Source organism: Protomyctophum bolini, assembly GCF_963924005.1.
Source record: "Protomyctophum bolini genome assembly, chromosome: 13".
Taxonomy (NCBI): Eukaryota; Metazoa; Chordata; class Actinopteri; order Myctophiformes; family Myctophidae; genus Protomyctophum; species Protomyctophum bolini.
This window is the reverse complement of record NC_137874.1, coordinates 38,515,234-38,535,714: the sequence shown is the minus strand read 5'-3', so window position 1 is coordinate 38,535,714 and position 20,481 is coordinate 38,515,234. Positions and strand designations below refer to the sequence as shown.

Below are 20,481 nucleotides of genomic sequence, written 5' to 3'. Positions count from 1 at the left end.
AAGCTGTCAACACATGACTGATGGCACTGGATATGATACAGCAAAGGCTTTACTCCAGGAGCACTTTGGAAATGAGCATGTCATTGCATGCGCATACATGGAGAAAATATTCTCGTGGCCATCTATTAAGTCAGAGGACGGGAAAGCTTTGCAAGCATACAGCCTGTTCTTGCGAGGATGTTGCAATGCAATGAAAGACGTGCACAACTTATGTGACTTGAACACATCCGCAAACATGCTTGCTATGATCAAGAAGCTGCCCTACAAGTTGAGGGACAAGTGGCGAACAGAAGCATGTAGCATCCAAGAAAGGCATCGCAAACGAACCATGTTCACTGATATTGTGACCTTTATTGAGCGTGAAGCGAGAATCGCTACCGACCCTGTATTCGGAGACATACAGGATGAAAGTGGAAGAGCCAAACCAGTGCCTCGTCTTCAGGCTAGAGGGAGTAGCTTTGCCACCACTTTCGCAACGGTTGAAAGAGATGCTCATTGGGAGAACAGAGACGAGGGCAGACCTGAGAAAACATGCCTTTTCTGCAAAAAGGGAGGACACACACTAGCGTCCTGCACTCTATTGGAGAGGAAAGCTCACGATGAGAAAATGGAGTTTCTGAAGAAACATGGAGTCTGCTTTGGATGCCTGTGCACTGGGCACATCAGCAGACGGTGTACGGAACGTCTGATTTGCAAGAAATGTGGCTCACGACATCCTAGCTTGCTTCACATCCACTCCGATGATAATTCAGACGCAGAGAAAGGCGGGAACAACTCAGACAGAGCTCCATTTGAAATCCACACCGGTGGTCTGACTGGGGCCGGTGATCAAGATTGCAAACTTGCCATCGTACCGGTTAAAGTGAAGTCAAGTAAAGGTCAAGGGTTAGTGGAAACCTATGCCTTCCTAGACCCAGGGAGCTCAGCGTCCTTCTGTACAGTGGGTCTGATGGAGAAGCTTGGACTTTCTGGAAGAAAAACAAGAATCCTTTTACGGACAATGGGCCAAGAGAAGGTGGTTGACAGCTGCATTGCATCAGACTTGGAAGTTGCAGGCTTGGACAGTGACCGGTACTGTGCAATGCCCAAAATCTTCGCACAACAACAGATGCCCGTCAACAGAAGCAACATCCCACGACAGCAAGATCTGGAGAAATGGCCTCATCTGAGGCATGTCTATCTGCCACAGATCAACGCAGACGTGGAAATGTTGATTGGTTTGAACGTTCCCAAAGCCTTGGAACCACTGGAAGTCATCCGAAGTATGGATGGAGGGCCATACGCAGTCAAAACAATGCTTGGATGGACTGTAAATGGACCACTGGAGAGGGATAAGAGGCAGCTGGAAGAGTCGTTGGCGGAAATCAAAGAACAGGAAGAAGAGATGTCGCACGCCAACCGCGCATTAACCACCCGGTTAGAGGATGTCCAGAGGAACCTGACCAAGATGAACGGCGAACACAAGGAGCTGGAGGAGAGGCTGAAGGAGGAGCCAGTTCAGAAGGAGCAATTCAAAAACACCAAGAACGAGATCGAGGATGAAAGGAAGCTCCTGGACCGCACGGTGGACAAACTGCAGAGGGAGATGAACGACATCGTGGAGGCCTCCCAGTCGTCCACTCAGGAGCTGCAGGAGCAGATCGACATCTACAAGGAGAAGAACCGCCGGGAGCTGGCCGACCTGCACAAGCAGCTGAAGGACAGAGCAGCGGAGATGGACAAGCTGCGTCTGGCCGCCAACGCTCTACAAGACCAGCTGTGCCGGCGCGATGAGGAGCTGCGGCAGTGCAGGCAGGAGAGAGACGAGGCCGCGCTCGCCGAGAAGACCCTCACGCAACACATCTACGACCTGGAGAAGGAGGCTGAAAGCAGCTCTCACTCTAAAGACGACAAGACGCGTCACATCAAACTGTTGGAGGACAGGATCGTTCAGCTGGAGCTGGACCTGGATGAAGAACGTAACAGTGGAGACATGCTGATGGACAGGATCGACCGCGGACGAGAACAGGTGGAGCAGATGAGGAATGAACTGCTGCAGGAGAGGGCTGGCAGACAGGACCTGGAGTGTGACAAGTTGGCTCTGGAGAGACAGAACAAAGACCTGAAGGGCCACGTGTCTCATCTAGAGGGCTCCCAGAAATCCAACAAAGATGGCGTTGTGTCCCAAATGGAGAGTCGCATCCAGGAGCCGCAGGAGATGGAAGCAGGTGCATACATTTCGGATCTCTTCTGGAAGAGGTGGGTTAAGGAATACCTGCCACAATTACAGGAACGGCAGAAATGGACAAAAATCAAGCGGAACTTCACCTCCGGCGACATAGTGCTCATAATCGATGATTCTGCACCACGTAACTCCTGGATCATTGGGAGGATTACAGAGACAATTCCAGATCGGAATGGACTTGTTCGACAGGTCCGGATCAAGACCCGGACCAGCCTTCTATGCAGACCTGTGACAAAGATCTGCCTTCTTCAGGAGTCTATGGAGTCGTGAAGGCTTCGCTCCTTTTCCAAGGACCTGGATTTACTTTTTCCCTGATATTGGAGTACTTGACTTTTTTCATGACTTTGAATTCGTTTTGTTTTTGCGTGGGGTTCTTTTCAAGACCGGCAATGAACTATGAACTTCTTGCGCACAAAAAAATCGCAAAAAAGAAAAGGTGTGAAAATAATGTAATGTAACCATTTTTCAACATGAACTGAACCTATGTATTGATAATTATTACTGTCTTATTATGTAATAATTAGGGGCCGGAATGTTGGGGACAGGTTAGACAGCTCGATGGTTGCTATGGTTACTATGGTCACGTGGTGTTTGGTGGTGTCAGACAGGTAGTAAAAGTCAGCTGTTCACCGGTGGCATTTTCATGAATGGAGAGAGAGGGGGTGAACGGGGAATGTCCAACTTTGTCGACCGCAAATCACTTTAACTATGCTGTGATAACTTTAATAAACATAACAAAAGCAGTGCCCTGTCCCGGAGCAATGATTCTCGCACGACAGCCATTAAAGCAGCGAGTCTGACAACAAAAACTTTTCCTCGATTTAGCCTCTCGGCGTCATACGACATACGGTATAGACGCCCTACAGAGGGTATACATGTGACATCATCATCATACTCTGAAGTTATGCGGGAATGAGTGTCAAAAAACTACTTTCTGGCCTTGACAAGTTGACAGCCCATACATCCAAACAGAAAAGTCCTATCTGATTGCATTAAGCGACATTAAACAGAGTTAAACTCACTTTGCCACTCGAATTGCCACTCGATCTGCCATTCACTTTATGCATGCGCATACCCTCTATTCTCCCACTTATGATAGGTTTTTCTTTAGTATTGCATTTTGCGCAAAACAGATGTGATTTTGGTTATGATTTGTCAGCATTATTACTATTTATTGCCAAGATATTTTTTGTTGTACAGTGAAAATTAGATATTGTGACAGTTCCACAACAGTTAACAGAAGGAACATGACGGAAGAAAAGGACATGTGAAACGTACCGAGTTGTGGGTGGTCTTCAGGTTCCTGTTTAATAGAAACGTCCCTGGCTGAGTCTGGAGAGTTCATCTTCACCTGCAGTCTGGACTCCACACACTGGTCTGAAAAGAACGAATTGAATAAGGACTTAAAACATGATTGCTATTTTTAGACCCTCCAGAAAAATGCGGGCAAAAATCTGTGAAAATCTGTGGAGAAAATGATAAATATGCGGGGACTTTTCAAGTAGGATACACTTTAAAATGCAAAATATGAACGCTTCTTGAATTTTGGCAGATTAATGTAGGCTACATTACAGTGCAAGGGAGGAGTGTGTAACTAACACACAAACACACACACACACACAAACGAGCACCTTCTTTTCACGGCACCACCACCATGGTTTGTTTTGCTTTGTGAATGTGAACAAATGAGTGACTTTAAAAAGAAAATATGCAGAAAAATGCAGCGATTGGGATATCAAGTGAGCCTGCATATGTCGCCATTTTAGAAAAACAGCATTTGGCTGATTATGCAATGAATTACGCTCGTCTTGCACTCACAGCGTCACTCTAGACCCCTCGACATGCAGTTGAGCTCAGTTTTAGCTTCTCAGCCGATCTGCAAGGCCACAATGCATTGCTGATGGAATGCGGTGTGGGCTTGTAGGTCAGCTGTGTTCCCTGCGTGACGCCGCTGTACACCGAAGCAGGCACGCACAGAGAATTTGAGGGGCAGGGTCTGGAATTTGAAGAGGCTACTGCTGCGCATGCGGCACAAACAAATGTGTTTAGGGGTGCCAAACACATGCATTTATTAATTTATTTAGGGTGGAAAGACACTACAAGGTTATACTACACTTGATCAGTACAAATCTATACTCAGTATTGAGCAAGATATGAACATTAATTCCATGATAATAGAAAATCATAGAAAAAACAAATACATGTATATATTATTAATATAAGGGCAGGTGCCCGGCTGCCTGCCGCCCTGCGCTTCTCAATAGCAGACGTACATTTCTACCCAGATTTAGAGGAATATCTCAGTTTAAATTAACACTATGTTACCTCCCGGTAGAGAAGCCTCTCGTCTGTAGTATGAAAAACATATAGTCAGTAGGAAAGAAATAAGACAGAGCACATGAAACTTACTGAGGTGTGAGTGGTCTTCAGGTTTCTCCTGTTTAATAGAAATGTCCCTGGCTGAGTCTGGAGAGTTCATCTCCACCTGCAGTCTGGACTCACCAAACTCGTCTGAAATTAAATAAGAACTTTAATAACCGGAGACCTAGTGGTGTCAGGAATAACAATATTTATAAAAAGTGAGGAAGGTAAGGCAAAATGGTTGAAGCTGAATTCTCCCCAACATACTGTAATGTACCTTGATTGCACATTGAACAATCTATTAAAATACAGACTCTAGTGAGTCTAGTCTACAGACTTTGATGAGTTCACAAGTTGTAGAAAATAAATGGTTTAATGTAAAACAGAGGAAGCATGCAGTGTATATGTGTAAGTGTAGTTCCAACATTTATACAACCTTAAAACATGTAACAGCTGGTCATGGACTGCGAATTTGGTATTCTTTGGAGTTGGGAGAAAAAATATGAAGACGTGCAAAAACGTTCAATACCTATGCCCATGTAAAACCTTGAATCCAGGTCATAATCTGACAATGATGGTGTAGGATCAGTTTGTGTTGCACTGTTTGGCCTTGGGGGGGCTCTACCAGACTGCATTCTCCCCTGTGAAAAGAAAAAGACGCCGTGCTTATTTTTTATTATATTTTAAACTAGCGATTACCAAAAACAATCACGTCAAACAGTCAATTTTAAGGGGGAAATTGTTTAACGTACATGAACTTCATTTCCTAGTTGCAGGACTGGATATGGGTGTTCTTTAGTTGGCCTGCCATCCGGGAAGTGTACTCCACACACCTTAAAATGAATTAATGAGGATGCATAGTAAATACTGGTTACCACATATAACTGGTCAATACACAATACATATTGTCCACTAAATCAGGGGTACATACTTGTTTCCTACTCGTTTATTTGATGTTTCAGATTATTGTGTAACACTGTACTTTTTTGTCATGCAAACTGTTCATAAAGTAACCAAACAGTTACGCAACCGTGGCGCACGGACAGTGATCACAAACTCCGTGGGTGTTAAGTTCGGAACGCACCCTTTCCAGCCAGGGGTCCACCGTGGACCCCGCGTACCACTGCTGTCACTGATCCGACCGGACTGGGTCCATCGATTCGGACTAGCCCAATTTTTTTGATTCTCGTATAGGTTTTTTTCGATTCTGACGAGAGATTCGTCAGAATCGAAAAAAACCTCTACGAGAATCTAAAAATTTGGGCTAGATTCGGACGATGGACCCAGTCCAACAGCGGCCCAGCCGGACCTTCTGGCCAATGGGCTAGCTGCTACATAAGTACATATGCTAACATTATGAGTAACTATAGCCAAGCGTTTCCCAAACCTACCTGGCTATTCTTTGTGGGAACAAAGTATTTTATTATGCTGATATTTTGGATCCACTTCTGGCGAACATCTCTGTCCTCTGCACGCCCAGGGAATCTGTGTAAAGCGTATGGCCTGAGGCATGGACACTCGTCATGAAGTAGAGGTGTGTGGATTTCACATTCGCTCTCTCTCCAAAGCTGAATTTTGCCACTGCTGTTGGAGCAGCCATGAACTAGACATTTTCGTCCCGATCTTCTGTGCATCTTTGTAAAAGTTAGCGTTAGTAAACAGCAGTCAGTCAACAAACACCACCATGTTGTTTTCACAGGTGCATTGTGGGTAACTTTGACCAGTTTGTGTAGACGCCAGGTGGCGTATTGCTGCCCCCTACTGTTGATCTCGGGTAGCCTACTGTCCAAAGTGTCCATATCTATTGCTAGGAATAGAACGCAGCCCTAGAATGTCTGTGATGTTATTCTGAATCCATTCCAAGCAATAGTTTGGTACGAAAAACAGTCCTTGGGCTAAATTTGGACATATCCAGTTGGCTTTGGCCGTGTTTTCCGTGCAAAATTAATGCTTGGAATGAATTCAGAATAATGAAACCCCCCTAGTTTCACATGCTACTTAAAGCACCTGTCAAACTTCCCCTAGGCGCAATTTGCAACGCAATTCTTTAGAGTTGCAGCCCCACAGAATACCAATATATACTTCAACTGATAAAAGATGCCGCGGCAAATCTCTCTCACACACACACACACACACACACACACACACACACACACACACACACACACACACACACACACACACACACACACACACACACACCAAATAGAGCACTGCAATAAGCCTTCAAAAATAGACTAACGCTTCTATTGAAATTGCAACTGTAAAGTCCAAACATGCTTGCTTTTTTACCAGAAGGGGGCAGTAAGACACAGGCTAAGGAAATATCGCTGAGAATCTCATCCCTGCAAGCAGCCTCTCTGAAACTACAGCTGTAGCCTACCCATGGGAGTCAGGTTATACCCATGGCACTACAACAGCATTATGTTACGTTACAACGCACGAAATTACGAATAGCAGTTCATGAATCACAATGAATAGTAACTTAAACATGTAGCTTATATAAACCTAAAACCCCAACACCAAATAAATGTGCATATATTGTAGTATGTTTAATATTTTTACCTTTTATTTCTAATTAAAAAAAAGAGGAAAAAAAACCTCCTGTACTTTCATTGAACTGTATAGACATTCTGCAAAACATTTTTCAATCAATAAAAAGAGCCCAGCTAGGGTTCTCAATCTCATTTTAGTCCTCCTACAAACGAAACGAGGCCCAGTCTTTTTTTTTTACTTGGCCCAGAGTCGACGAGGCTCAGCCGAATCCCCGAATGTTGGTTGCCTAGCATTCTAGCAATGAGTATGAAGTCCATTTGTCACCAAGAAAGCATTTTAACTGCTTTTTTCCTATATCACAAATATAACAATTCACAAATGGAAAGACGTTCCGGCTATACAGCCTGTTTGAGGACTTCCGACTGACTCTCTTTTCTCACGATCACACCCGTGGTGATTACAGACTGGGAGGTGTGCGCGTCCCCTTTAGTACAGGACATCTATGGAAAATACAGGGGCAACCTCAATCTAATTGCAAAAATAATTGCATCTTCAATAGGCCTATATCCTGAATATCAGAACAAAAGTTGCCTGGAATTGTCTGAGGGGAAAGTGTTGAAAATGGCCTGTACAGTATGGCCACCATTGGCATCCTATTATACGGCAATATTTTCTAAATTTCCTTATGCTTTAAGTAGCATGTAACATGTCAAACTACGTGGTTTTCATGATGCTGAAGCCATTAAAAAAAAACACTCATTGGGCTAAGAGGGACAGAGGAAAACACTCTCTGGAGACCACCTCAGATGTCCTACTTGCTACCCAGAGGACGCGCACCGTGTTGCACCCCATCCGTTTCACCGTTCCTGGTTGAGAAGGTCTAACAACAAAAGACAGGGGCTTTAAAAGGACCTTTACACATTTTGTAAATCATTGTAAATAGTCCAATTCAACTTTGTAAATACATGAAGTATTTATTGTTCTTGACAAGGTAATAAGAAGTTAAACAAATGAATTGAACATAGCTTTTTTTCCCTTTTGAACAGAGTAGACATTTTATAGAAATAACATTTTAACCAAAAATAGCCAGTTTACCCTACATACATTACTGTGTGTTGCCCCACACAATCATGAACAACCAGACAGGCTGCAAATGGGCCGTGTGTCACTATAAAAAATATAAATTATATAATGATTATAGTCCACTTCCTTCTTTAGTATGTATGCTTTCACATTTCAGCGATCCGTAGCCGAGTACACTTCAATCGGTCCCGAGACTACCTCCCCAAGCGGTCCCAGGAATGGTTGGGTGATCTGCTCCGGGGAACGGCACGCAGCATTCACATTCACATTCACACTACCACAACATCTGTCAAGTGATCCCGAGGGCGCACCCGGGACCATAGTGTGAATCTGCCCTAAAAAGAGCATTGCAATGCAGAGAGGATGTACTAGCCTGGAAACCAGACGAATTTGCCACAGGAAGAAAAATCCCTGGGGAGATTGGTCTGGCACTCTTCAGTTTGAATTACATTTCGCTCACTCCAGAGTTGTGGGTGAGAGAACCCACGATTGAATGAGACTTTTTTTGCGGTGATATTGGAATCCGTTGCAATTGCCCCTTGGAAATAAATCCTCCACACCAACGTTCCAGACCAATACAGTTATACACAGTGATATTAGTCTGGCCACGCCAGGATAAGGATCCTGGCTGTTCTCTCCACATTTAAACGTAAATTCCCATTATTTGTTAACCGCTCTCTCCAGTAGAGAGAAAAACCTGTCCATCCTCTCCTCGCTTTCTTGAGCTCTCCGCTTCTCCGTTTCTCTCTGCCACCTCATATCCTCTTTGAGCAGCTCTATGAGATCGTCATCTCTGCCTCTCTTCCTCTGCTGCTGAACAGCTACCACCGCACTGGGCCCTGGTGTGACAGACCCTCCGGCTGAGGTGCCAGACCCTCCAGCTGAGGTGCCAGACCCTACAGCTATGACAGACCCTCCGGCTGAGGTGCCAGACACTACAGCTGTGGTGCTAGAGCCTACGGCTTTGACAGACAATCCGGCTGAGGTGCCAGACCCTACAGCTATGACATACCCTCCGACTGAGGTGCCAGGCACTACATCTGTGACAGACCCTCTGGCTGAGGTGCCAGACCCTACAGCTATGACATACCCTCCGACTGAGGTGCCAGACCCTCCGGCTGAGGTGCTAGAGCCTATGGCTATGACAGACCCTCCGGCTGAGGTGCCAGACCCTACAGCTGAGGTGCCAGACCCTCCAGCTGAGGTGCTAGAGCCTACGGCTTTGACAGACCCTACAGCTGAGGTGCTAGAGCCTACGGCTGTAAGAGACCCTCCGGCTGTGAAGGTCCCTCCGGCTGTGACAGACCCTACGTATGTGAGAAACCCTACGGCTGTGCCAGACCCTCCGGCTGAGGTGCTAGACCCTCCGGCTGTTACAGAACCTATGGCTGTGGCGCTAGACCCTCCGGCTGTTACAGACCCTACGGCTGTTACAGACCCTATGGCTGTGGCGCTAGACCCTCCGGCTGTTACAGACCCTACGGCTGTTACAGACCCTATGGCTGTGGCGCTAGACCCTCCGGCTGTTACAGACCCTACGGCTGTTACAGACCCTATGGCTGTGGCGCTAGACCCTCCGGCTGTTACAGACCCTACGGCTGTGGTCGTAGACCCTCCGGCTGTGCTAGGCCCTGGTGTGTCTGGCTGTGATGTGTCCTCAGCGACAGAGGAAAGCAGGATAGGTGGGCTGATGCACTGGATCTCTCCCAAAGCCTCGTCCATGAGGTCGAAATAAGGCCAGGTGGCAGGTGCCAACCTCCCACCCACGACATCGCCCGGCTTTGGATACTTACAATCCTAAGGCAGTGGAAAACAATCATGTCAGTTAGAAAGTATGTAAAGGATGTATGTATGGCCTCAGGGTTAAATGTCATGATTAAAAACAAATAGTATTTAAAAAAAGGTATAACTACATACTTTCCATTTCTGCTTCAAGTTTTCCCATTTCTTTTTTGCCTGCTTGGCGTTCACCACTTTCTCCAGGCCCATTTTCTCCAGAATAACCCTAATAACAGAATACATTATACACTGTATTAAACAGAGAATACAGAATAGAGAAAATACATAATTTTAAGGGTGCATGGTGTTGTTTTGACAGTCCAACAGGCATTATTAGTCCAACACCCAACCCAAAAACGGACGCCACTGGTGATTTCTAACCCGCCACAGGGTCGTTTTAACAGCACGCTGAGCACGGGTTAGTTTTAACCTGCAGTGCATGTCGGGACGGGAGTGACGCTGTTGGACTAATGACTGTAGGACTGTTGGTATGTCTAACCAACGTATTTTTATTTAACCTTTATTTAACCAGTAAAAACAAGTGGCAGAATACATAAATTACACTTTCAACGCTACATTGTACATGTCAAGTTATACAACAGCCAAATAAATACAGTACATGACAAATACCTCCAGAAGCCTATACAATATATACAACATAACAACTGGGTACAATAATTTTTGCACACAAATACACAAGAACAATTATGGACGGAAACCAAAGAACAATATATATATGGGAATATGCGAAGGCTAGTACACATCCGAACATGTGCACTTTGTGCAGGTGTTGGATTGTACTGTTAAAATGATCCTTTTGAAACTTCTCAAGGGAACGTTAACCCATTTTGTGCGGGAACCCATTTTGGTGTTTGCATTACGTTGAAAAATAGCAGATCTACAAGCTCATAGCTCATAGCGGCAGACTGCTGGGCAAGTGCTACCGCTTTGGCATGGGGGGTCAGATCAACATGGAATGTCAGAACACGTCAGCTCCATATATGGAGATCTAAGGGTGGCAGCGGGTGCAGTGTATTGAGTGTACAGGGTTTGATGAGGTCAGATCAACATTTGGAATGTCAGAACAGGTCAGCTCCATATATAGAGATCTAAGGGTGGCAGCGGGTGCAGTGTATTGAGTGTACAGGGTTTGATGAGGTCAGATCAACATTTGGAATGTCAGAACAGGTCAGCTCCATATGTGGAGATCTAAGCTTCGTGCCGACCCAGTTATGGCAGGGTAGGGTCGGGCTTTAATTTTCAGGCCCGATGAGAACTCTAGTAGCATATCACAAAAGGGTTATTTTTTCCTTACGTCCAAGCTGCACAGGAACTGTACTTCTGTCCAGTGAACAGCTCCCGATGGTCCCTCCTCATCTCTATGAAGCGCTTGTTACAGGGTGGGGTCCCTAAAAATAAACAAGTACAAGAGAGTTATACATATCATACATAAACATCTATACTGTCATGTCATCTATATAGTCATCTCTATAGTCATCTATATAACATTTTAATCCATGGCACCCCTGGCCTGAATTACATTGTTAGTATATGTGGTTAGTTTACAGTACCTTACATTTATTTCAAATACGTAAATCTTTCTATATTTTGATTGTTTGCCTGTTATCTGTCCTCTGGTACCACATCCAATACAGCATGGAATTGTGGACAGAGTCCTATCCAACGATAACACAATATTGTTATTGGAAATACTTACATTTGTTATAAAATTCCAGGGCGGTGTCATTAGGGTCTCCCTGAAATGTCTCATTGGGGTCTTCCTGTACCTCATTGGGGTCTTCGTGTACTGTTGATGAGAAATGCACATACATTACTCAAATGGGCTCTTACCTCTACTAATGACCAAAGCTAATCCAGACTGAGCTTAGAGTTTTCCCCCATTTACACAATTAAAACTAAACTAGTCCAGTAATAATGTAATTTGACATAACATTTGGGCAGGTTGCTATGGCCAAATTTAGCCCAATGAGTGTTTTTGTGCAAAACTAATGCTTGGAATGGCTTCAGCATCATGAAAACCCCCTAGTTTGACATGTCACATTAACTACTTAAAGCATGAGGCAATTTAGAAAATATTGCCTTATAATAGGATGTCAATGGTGGCCATACTGTACAGGCCCTTTTCAACACTTTCCCCTCAGACAATTCCAGGCAACCTTTTTTCTGTTATTCAGGATATATCGAAGATTCAAAATCAGCTGTGTTTGGGGGTTTTTTGCAATTAGATTGAGGTTGACCCTGTATTTTCCATAGATATCCTGTACTAAATACAGACTTGTGACTTACAACGCATTACATATCATGTTTAGTTTAAGCACAGCATTTAAACCAGCCGTAATATCTCAGTCATGTTTAACAGTCATGTTTAACCACAACTCAGTGTTTCACTCAATGTTTATTTTACGACGACAAAACATCAAAAACGTACCCATCTGTGGGTGGTCTTCAGGTTCCTCCTGTTTAATCACAGACTGGTCTGAAATTAAGAAATTATTATTAATACCAATTTAGTTTAAGCACAACATTTAAACCAGCCGTAATATCTCAGTCATGTTTAAGCACAACTCATGTCATTTACTCAGGTTTATTTTACGTCAAAACTTACTGAATTGTGGGTGGTCTTCAGGTTCCTCCTTTTTAATAGACCGGGCTGAAATTAAAAAAATTATATTAATACCAATAATAATAATAATAATAATAATAGCATTAATTTGTATAGCACCTGTCATGAACCCAAGGATGCTTTACATCAAAAACAATGAACAAACCAAACGAACAACAAACTAGTTGCCATAATCCTGAGGGAATAGGGGTGCGTTCGGAAATACCGCACCAGAGCACACTCTCCTATTAGCTTGCATTGCACAGTGCGCTGATTTCCGAAACGCGCCCTAGGCGTCTTTTCAAGGCAGCCTTAAAGGACAGCTCCAGACTAAATAACATATAGGCTCATTTTCCTACTTCTGTTGATCCCAAATGACTTGCCATGGGGTCTATTTTGCAGAGTTGCGCCTGCCGTCCACTGTCCCCATGCATAGATCGGAGCCCATAACCATATCGCTTTTACACAATTTGTGTAATTTCAAAAGTGCTTTTATTTTGGGTGTTACGCTATTTCAATGACATCATACGAACGTTGTTTAAACTTTGCACCTACTAAAGAATCTAGCCAGTCACACAACAGATCATTGATATGCATCCAAAGTAATTCACGCTGCTGACACTCGGCAGTCTGCAGCATTTGTAAGCTTTGTCTAGAGGTGAGAACGTATGTTCTCCTGCTCAAATGTCTAGCCGTACACTGCCTATATTGTATGCGTACGTGACAATAAACACCTTGATAGAAAAATGGGAGACAGTAACATACTGAGGTATGGCTGGTCTTCAGGTTCCTCCTTTTTCACCTGCACCTGCAGTCTGGAAACCACAGAATGAAACAGAATGAAGAATTAAAATTCCAGCTTAGGTTTTATTAAGGAGAGGAACGCCTCTTATAACTTCAACAATAACGGACATTAAGAGTAATTTATTTGGTTATTCACTTGTCAACTGGGCAAATTGTTTCACAGAACACTTCCTGAATAATCAATTATAATTCATAACCTTTTTCCAGTTCAAGTTGGCCAGCATGAATGAATATTATGTGGGAAAACATAATCGATAAAAGAATAAACAAAAAAATTTAATCTCACTGATAAGTTTGTGAATAAGACAAAACGCATCATGTAGCAAAAGAAAATTGCCTGTCATACAGGTTGATCACGTGACACAATGCAAACAGAGCTGCAGTGGATGTTGTCTTCTTTTTAAGCTAGTTCAACTTCTGACACAAAAGTAGCTCTGTCGGGACCGCCACCTTTTCCTTAGGGGTCTTTCTGTCAGAAATTAAGGTTTAAAATACCGTGCAAAAACAGGCCTGAGCAGCGAGCATGATGGCCTTGTGGATTTAGGTGGTAGTGGATAGTAATGGCGCATGCAAACTTTGCTTGGGTGGTACTGATTGTGGGTGTGTGTGTGCTGGTTGTGCTATATAATTACACACAACAGTACATTCGAAAGTATTACATCAACACTGTTAAGGGCGAGCTCCAAAAACAAAGGGACATACATTTGGAAAAGTTGGACACAGATGCACACAAAAAAATGTGTTTAATTAATGCCACTGATCCGTACAAAATACCAGCCAAAGAGTACTACAGACTACCATGATTTGCTGCCTGCGGTAGAGGAGAACGATATTTATGGCCATCTCAGTGGCCATAAATACAGTACAACCGTTTTAAAATCGCTTGAAGCTCTCAAACAGCTCACAGATGGATGAGCACAAATATTGGAAACACAAAAGCCACCGGACAGCCGTGGTAGAACAGTTTCTCACAGACTACAGTATGACTGCACAAAGTGCACATACTCTGACACGAGAGAGAGAGTGTGTGTGTGTGTGTGTGTGTGTGTGTGTGTGTGTGTGTGTGTGTGTGAGTGTGTGAATTACTTTGCTTTGTCATCGTCAAGGATCCTCTTGGCAAGCGCTTTCTTCAGCTCCCTGTTCTCTTCATGCAGCTGGTGGATTATGTTGCGCCTTCGCACACACGAGTCACATTCATCTCCAGCCGTCTGCGTCTGAGCATCCTGCGTCTGGGAAACAGGCTTGCAAACCTCAGTTTCACCCGTTGCTTCTTCTCCATCTTCACCTAGTAGTGACAGAGACTGTGCAGTCTCCATGATTCTCTTTTGGTGGTCTCCCTTTGACCGCCTGGCAAAACAGTCTGTCCCTGAAGGCTTGATTTCACCAAGAAGGCCCAGGTAAGACTGTGCACAGTCTGGACTGGATTCCAGGATTTCATATACTGGTTCACCTGGGAACACACAACAGGAAAAATATAAATAAATAATGGTAGGCCTATTAAAGTAACAGTTTGGCTACCAAACAGCACACGCTGTCAAGTGTAAACAAACTGCATTTTCTTCTCTTGCTGTAAAATTAACTGAAATAAAGCGTAATTTAATCATGGCCAAAGTTTAATGAAAAACAATAATTAGGCTTAATAGGCTACAATACATGTCTTTAGCTAGGCCTATTGATTGACAAAATGATGACTCTACTCACTGCTGTTGATTTGAAGCTGACGTTGTTCGTTGTGTGCCAAAAAGACCAACGTGTCTACGTTGTTTGGCAACAGGGAACTTCTATTTTTGTTGAAAATAAATCCCGCTTTGGAGAAGATGCGCTCTGATGGGGTTGAAGTGGCAGGGGTGGAGAGAATCCTCTTCGCTACAGCTGCCAATTTGGGATAGCGATGCTCATGATCTTTCCACCACGACAGTGGTCCGAAACACGCTTTGGATTTGTCTCTTAGGAACTCATTCAGTTCACTCCCTGCAGTCGGCCCCCGGTCCTGGTCTCCCTCGGATCCGTCATCCTCGTCGTCGTCCATCGAGAGGAGGAGGTGGCGTTCTCTCTCTCGGCCCGTTTTAACCCTCTTTGCCGCCGGCGGCGACGTGTCGCTGGAGGTGTCACTTACTTCTTCCTCCCGGACCCTGACCACGGGCGTCAGGCTCTCAGCCAACGCAGTCACCTCCGTGTACACCAGTTGCTTTTCCTTGTCGGACAGCCACTTTAACTCCTTGAAGCGGGGGTCAATAGCTGCGGCCATGATAGCAGCCTCCGTCGGGTCTGAGAATTCCCACCTGCGGTTAATTTCCTCCACCAGTTTACGTTTCAGAGCTTTGGTGGCGGTACTTTCTCCAGCTTGCACTGTAAGCCACCGTTTTTTAATGTTCGACAGCATTGGCACTACTGCTGATACAGACACGTTTTCTTCTTGCGACAACAGTTCAGTCAGAGTGACAAAGGGCTTCAGGACGGCGACAGTGTCCGCCGCGATGGCCCACTGCTCCATTGTCAGGTCGAGACCTCGGTCTGGTCTTTTGGTGACGTTTGGATCAGAGAGCACAGCGGAGATTGTCCGCCTCTGTTCACAGAGACGCTCTAGCATGAAATACGTTGAGTTCCAGCGTGTTGCAACATCCTGAATGAGGCAATGGTCTACGACTTTCTGAAGCTTCTGTTTCTCTGCTAACGCAGCAGTTTTTGTTACACTCTTTTTAAAGGCGGCCACCAGTCGCCTTCCAACTAGCACAGTACGGGTTACTGGGTCGTGGTGTTTTACCGCTGACTCAATGCAAAGCTGTAGTGTATGCCCCGCGCAATAGACCCCCTTGACAGTCCCCCAACGCTCTTCTTTGTTCAGAATATCGAGGCACAGAGCCATATTTGAAGAATTGTCGCCAACGACCACAGCCCTCTTCTCTGCACGTATAGCGTATGCGTCGGCTACTTCTCCGAGTTTTGTTGCAATGCTTAGACCTGTGCGAGTCTTCTCCATTAACTTGGTCTCCAACACGTAGCTTTTCATTTCCCAGTCGCTGCTAATCATGTGAGCCGTCACTGTCATGTATGCTTCCATGTTTATACTGGACCATGCATCAGTTGTGAAACTAAGTGCAGTGCACGCATCAATTTCACTAAGAATTTTCTTCTTTATGAGGGCGTGTTTTACAGCAAGTTCTCTTGAGACATACTCTCTGTTGGGCAAAGTATACCCTGGCTCCAGTATTTTTATGAAGCGATTAAACCCTTTCCCGTCTATAATGTTTATTGGTCTCATGTCCTCGGCAACCATTGAGACAAGTCCAGCGGTGATGACACCCTTCCTGTGATCCGTAAGTCTTCTCACTGTTGACTCCATTGTCATGCTGGAATCGGTGGATGGAGCAGGACCAACATCCAGCATCGTATTATGCATCTAAAAGCACAATGATAACAATTAGCCAAGCTTGTAAACTTACATTAGCCATTTAGCCCTGGTCCAGGGCTTATAGCAGTGGTTCCTAGAGTGGGGTCCGGGGACCCCTAGGGTCCTTGAGGGAGTTCCAGGGGGTCTCCAGCTAAATGATAGTTTGTAACTAAATGGACCCTTTCACCCTTATGGGTCTGTAACTCTGAGTGTACACTCTCAGAGTTAAATTGACATTGATTTTACAATATAAATTGGGGGTCCCAGAGATAGAAATGCAATTAAATGGGGGTCCGTAGACTAATGCATTTTAAACTGGGGGCGGGGGGGGTCCTTGAAAATAAACGGGTTGAGAATCACTGCTAGAGCCGTAAAAATCTTCTCTTATGGGGGGTCCCTGGCATATCTTTTCAAATGGGGGTCTGCGGGGTAGCCTAATTAGTGTCAATTTGGGGGTCCAACCTGTCGTGCGATGGTTTAGATTAGAATTTCACTGAAATAAACAAAACCAGGTAGCTGCAGCCGTGAGGCAGCTAGTGGTACTGCTGCCCGTGGCGTCGCCCCGGTAGTTCTGAAGCTGCACGCCCCCCACATGCACGACAATGCGCGTCGTCGACGGCTCGCTCAACACCTAAAGCAAAGTAAGCGGTGGCGCCGTCTACCTAGCTGGCAGGCTCCTTTGTTATGCTTTGCAAAGTTTGCATAACATTACCTGATGTTCTCACTTCTCACTTAGTATCACTTGAAGGGGGGAGGGGAGTTGCACCACTCAGTTCACACGGGTGTGATTTTTTTCTTTCCATTTAGCCTACTGTTCATTTACTAAATACTAGACTGATCAGTTCAAAACCTGAAACTCACATGGTTATCCCTAAAACCACTGTTTTGAAAGCAAAATAATGTGAGTATATGCAAAGGGATTTTATATAAAACTAAAGGGAAAATAATTAATTAAATTTGAAACAAAAAATGTACAATGCAACTAAATAATAAGAAATATAATTATATTAGAATAGCTGGTTTTCCATCATATAACTAGCACGAGCTGAGTGGGCTGCACATGCATTCGCGTGCACGTGACTTGCACATGACATCATTAAAATATAGCCCTACTAGTTAAAAAGTCCACAGCACACCATTGGGTAGCTGGTAGCTTGATTATGAATTGAATACCCAGGACCTGAATGTAAACAAGACCGCAAGGACCTTTTTCGGTGATCCCATTGGACGTGTGTTTGACTGTACCCTGTACTGATCACATTTCTGCCAATAAAGTATCCAATCATTCAATCAATCAAAGCTACTCAACGAAACAAAGCCTACTAGACCTAGAAAAAAAGTCTATTCTCCAGGCTGGGAAGCGTCTCAGCCAGGTCCCCAGCTTCTCTCTGAAATGCGCTTTGTGCCATTTTAATAAAGTAATGTAACGGACAGGGTAACTTCTTCTACTACGGCATTTCCGGGTTGTGCCTGCACCGATCCTAGCCCAAACATTGCCGATCCGGTTGGATTCCATTTCCTTTCATGACTAAAATAGTGCATTTTAGAGAAGCTGAGGACCTGAGACGCTTCCCACAGTTCCCAGCCTGCAGAATATACTTTCACCAACACAAAAGAGGCTTTGTTTCGGTGATTAGCAGAGTAGTCTTGTTTATTTTCGATAAAAAGTTGGATTTTCACGGTTCTAGCAGTGCTTTTTTTTTAACCATTTCAAGGGCCCCCAGTTTGAACTGAATTAGGCTACGGTCCCCTATTTCTATCTCTGACTGGAACCACAGTGTATATTGTAAAATCAAAGTTATTTTAACTCTGAGAGTCCATTAGCCCCTTTCGGAACCCTCGGTTACCTTTTCTGAATTGTTCCGAAAAGGGGCTAAGAGTCCATTTGTACACTCTCTGGTTACATACCCATAAGGGTTCATTTGGTCCACTCCTAACTATCATTTAGCTGCGCCGGACCCGGCTAGGGCTAACTGTGTTTCACCCACGTACTTTAAATGCTACTCACGTGTTGCAAGTGATTCTTCAAGCTCGTCGTGGACTTGTGATATGCCAGTTTCTTCTCGCAAATTTGGCACTCCGCTTTTTCCGGCTCATCTTTGCATATTTTAAAATGTAACCAGACCTTTGACTTCTTTTTCTGCGTGGACATGACTGCATCAGCTGCACTTTTTGACTTGACTATTGTTGTTGTCTGTGTTGATGTTCGTGTTGTTAACACACGACGAGAGGAGGGGACGGAGTACTCGGAGACGGTGAGGAAAAACGTATGCGAGGCGCAAGCATGGCCCGCGGACCAAAAGGAGCCGGCTGCGGACCAAAAGGGGACGCGTTTATTTTATTTTTAATAGAAATTAGAATAGTCGTTTTTTGTATTATTTCAAGTTCGAAAACCGTTACCATCGAACGAACTACGAATGTTCGGTTTTTTGGGGGTCAGCCTTAACATATTATCACATCATGCACAACTTTACATCCCAGCCTTACTGTCTGACGGTATTTGGCGATAGTGTGTAGTGGATCGTTTTGCACACACTCTGGTTTCAACCCGTACGAGAGAGAAAGACGGACACGGCTGCCGTCCTTCCCTCTAACATGTCCGGATTGAAACCTTTTTTGAAACCCCTGTGGGCAGTCCCTCTCCATGGTAACGGATTGGCGTGGGGCATTTGATTGGCCCCCGCTGATCCCAGAGTTGTACTTATACTGACCGTTTGTCAGTTCTTCTTTATGCCTGATGAAGGTCTGACGACCAAAACATTGCTCAATAAATCTAACTTAAGTGAAGACAGTGTGCAGGATTCTTTTTTCTCTACTTATTGAGTTGTGCTTGAAATGTACTGTAATTCTGCAAACTGTAAATACATACTTCAATCAATCAATATGTTGAAGGCCCTTTGTTGTGCTATGGTACCACGAGCCATGATGTGCACATTGGATGAGTGCTCCTGCTAGAGCTCTCAATGTATTCTTACTGACCAGATAGAGGAGATCCTTATTTTTGATTACATTGGTTGCCATTTTTCCCACTGGAAATATTTGCCTATAAACTGCAACCCAGGTACGTTTGATTGATTGAATACTTTATTAGCAGTTTGCAGAAGAGAGGGAAATAAAGCACAGGGAAGTACAGTTCAATACAATTCAGCTAGATTCTATGGCTTGTTTCCATTGGGCTTCTTATGTACTCAATTCATCAAAACAAGCAATGTGAGTGTGTGTGTGTGTGTGTGTGTGTGTGTGTGTGTGTAGTACTTTGCTGTTGCTCATCAGTGTGACGTCGTCTGTTAAGGCGTCTATTCCTGCTGCCTCCCACTCACCCACTGGTTGGTCTCGGGTACTGTCCACGGTTTACAGTCAGTACTGTGACCTTCCAGACCTGTAGAGAAGAGAACTTCCATCTAGGAGTGCAACAGTTAATCAATAATTTGTCAGACAAAAAAAACAAGTTTCAATGAATTGAATAGAGGACCCTAATGCTGACCCATAGTGCTTTCTTGGGTTCAATCTATTAGCATTGCATTTGTATTAAACTGTATCCAATCAATTGATTCGTTGATATATATATATATATATATATATATATATATATATATATATATATAGGCCTATGAACATAGGAAAATGGATAGTTGCAGCCCCACATCCATCACATCGATGGACGAATAAGAAACCAAGATTAAATGGATGTTGTAAATAAACATTTTTTATTGTATGAAG

The 20,481-nt window shown here is 44.2% G+C and overlaps 2 protein-coding genes across 4 annotated transcripts in view; both read right to left on the bottom strand.

The window, feature by feature from the left end:
• Positions 1–20,481, bottom strand: part of LOC308327303 (uncharacterized protein) — a 70,692-nt gene that overhangs the window by 7,063 nt on the left and 43,148 nt on the right. The window contains exons 1-5 of one of the 3 annotated variants that reach the window (XM_080780618.1): positions 5,977–6,277; positions 5,338–5,418; positions 5,115–5,226; positions 4,634–4,735; positions 3,503–3,601 (exon numbers count right to left, since the gene is read on the bottom strand). In XM_080780618.1, the coding sequence (XP_080636744.1) occupies positions 3,503–3,601; positions 4,634–4,735; positions 5,115–5,226; positions 5,338–5,418; positions 5,977–6,219 (637 nt within the window). In that variant the 5' untranslated portion in view covers positions 6,220–6,277. Of the gene's footprint in view, positions 1–3,502; positions 3,602–4,633; positions 4,736–5,114; positions 5,227–5,337; positions 5,419–5,976; positions 6,278–20,481 lie in introns of those variants that run through there. The other 2 variants (XM_080780617.1, XM_080780616.1) reach the window with 2 other exon arrangements.
• On the bottom strand, positions 8,123–18,998 carry LOC308327301 (uncharacterized protein). The gene is made up of 10 exons (XM_080780614.1): positions 18,770–18,998; positions 15,072–16,770; positions 14,457–14,820; positions 13,332–13,381; positions 12,570–12,614; positions 12,393–12,440; positions 11,661–11,750; positions 11,259–11,352; positions 10,082–10,169; positions 8,123–9,961 (listed from the first exon to the last, which is right to left on the bottom strand). Exons 1-10 carry the CDS (start codon positions 18,911–18,913, stop codon positions 8,825–8,827), a joined length of 3,759 nt encoding a protein of 1,252 aa, XP_080636740.1. The 5' UTR covers positions 18,914–18,998; the 3' UTR covers positions 8,123–8,824.

Excerpts from the sequence above, each read along its gene's own strand:
- LOC308327301 (XM_080780614.1), bottom strand. The coding sequence starts at position 18,913 with ATGTCCACGCAGAAAAAGAAGTCAAAGGTCTGGTTACATTTTAAAATA. Across the intron at positions 12,615-13,331 it reads TGAAGACCAGCCATACCTCA|CCCGGTCTATTAAAAAGGAG; the intron begins GTATGTTACTGT and ends TTTTAATTTCAG. Across the intron at positions 9,962-10,081 it reads ACTTGAAGCAGAAATGGAAA|GATTGTAAGTATCCAAAGCC; the intron begins GTATGTAGTTAT and ends CCACTGCCTTAG.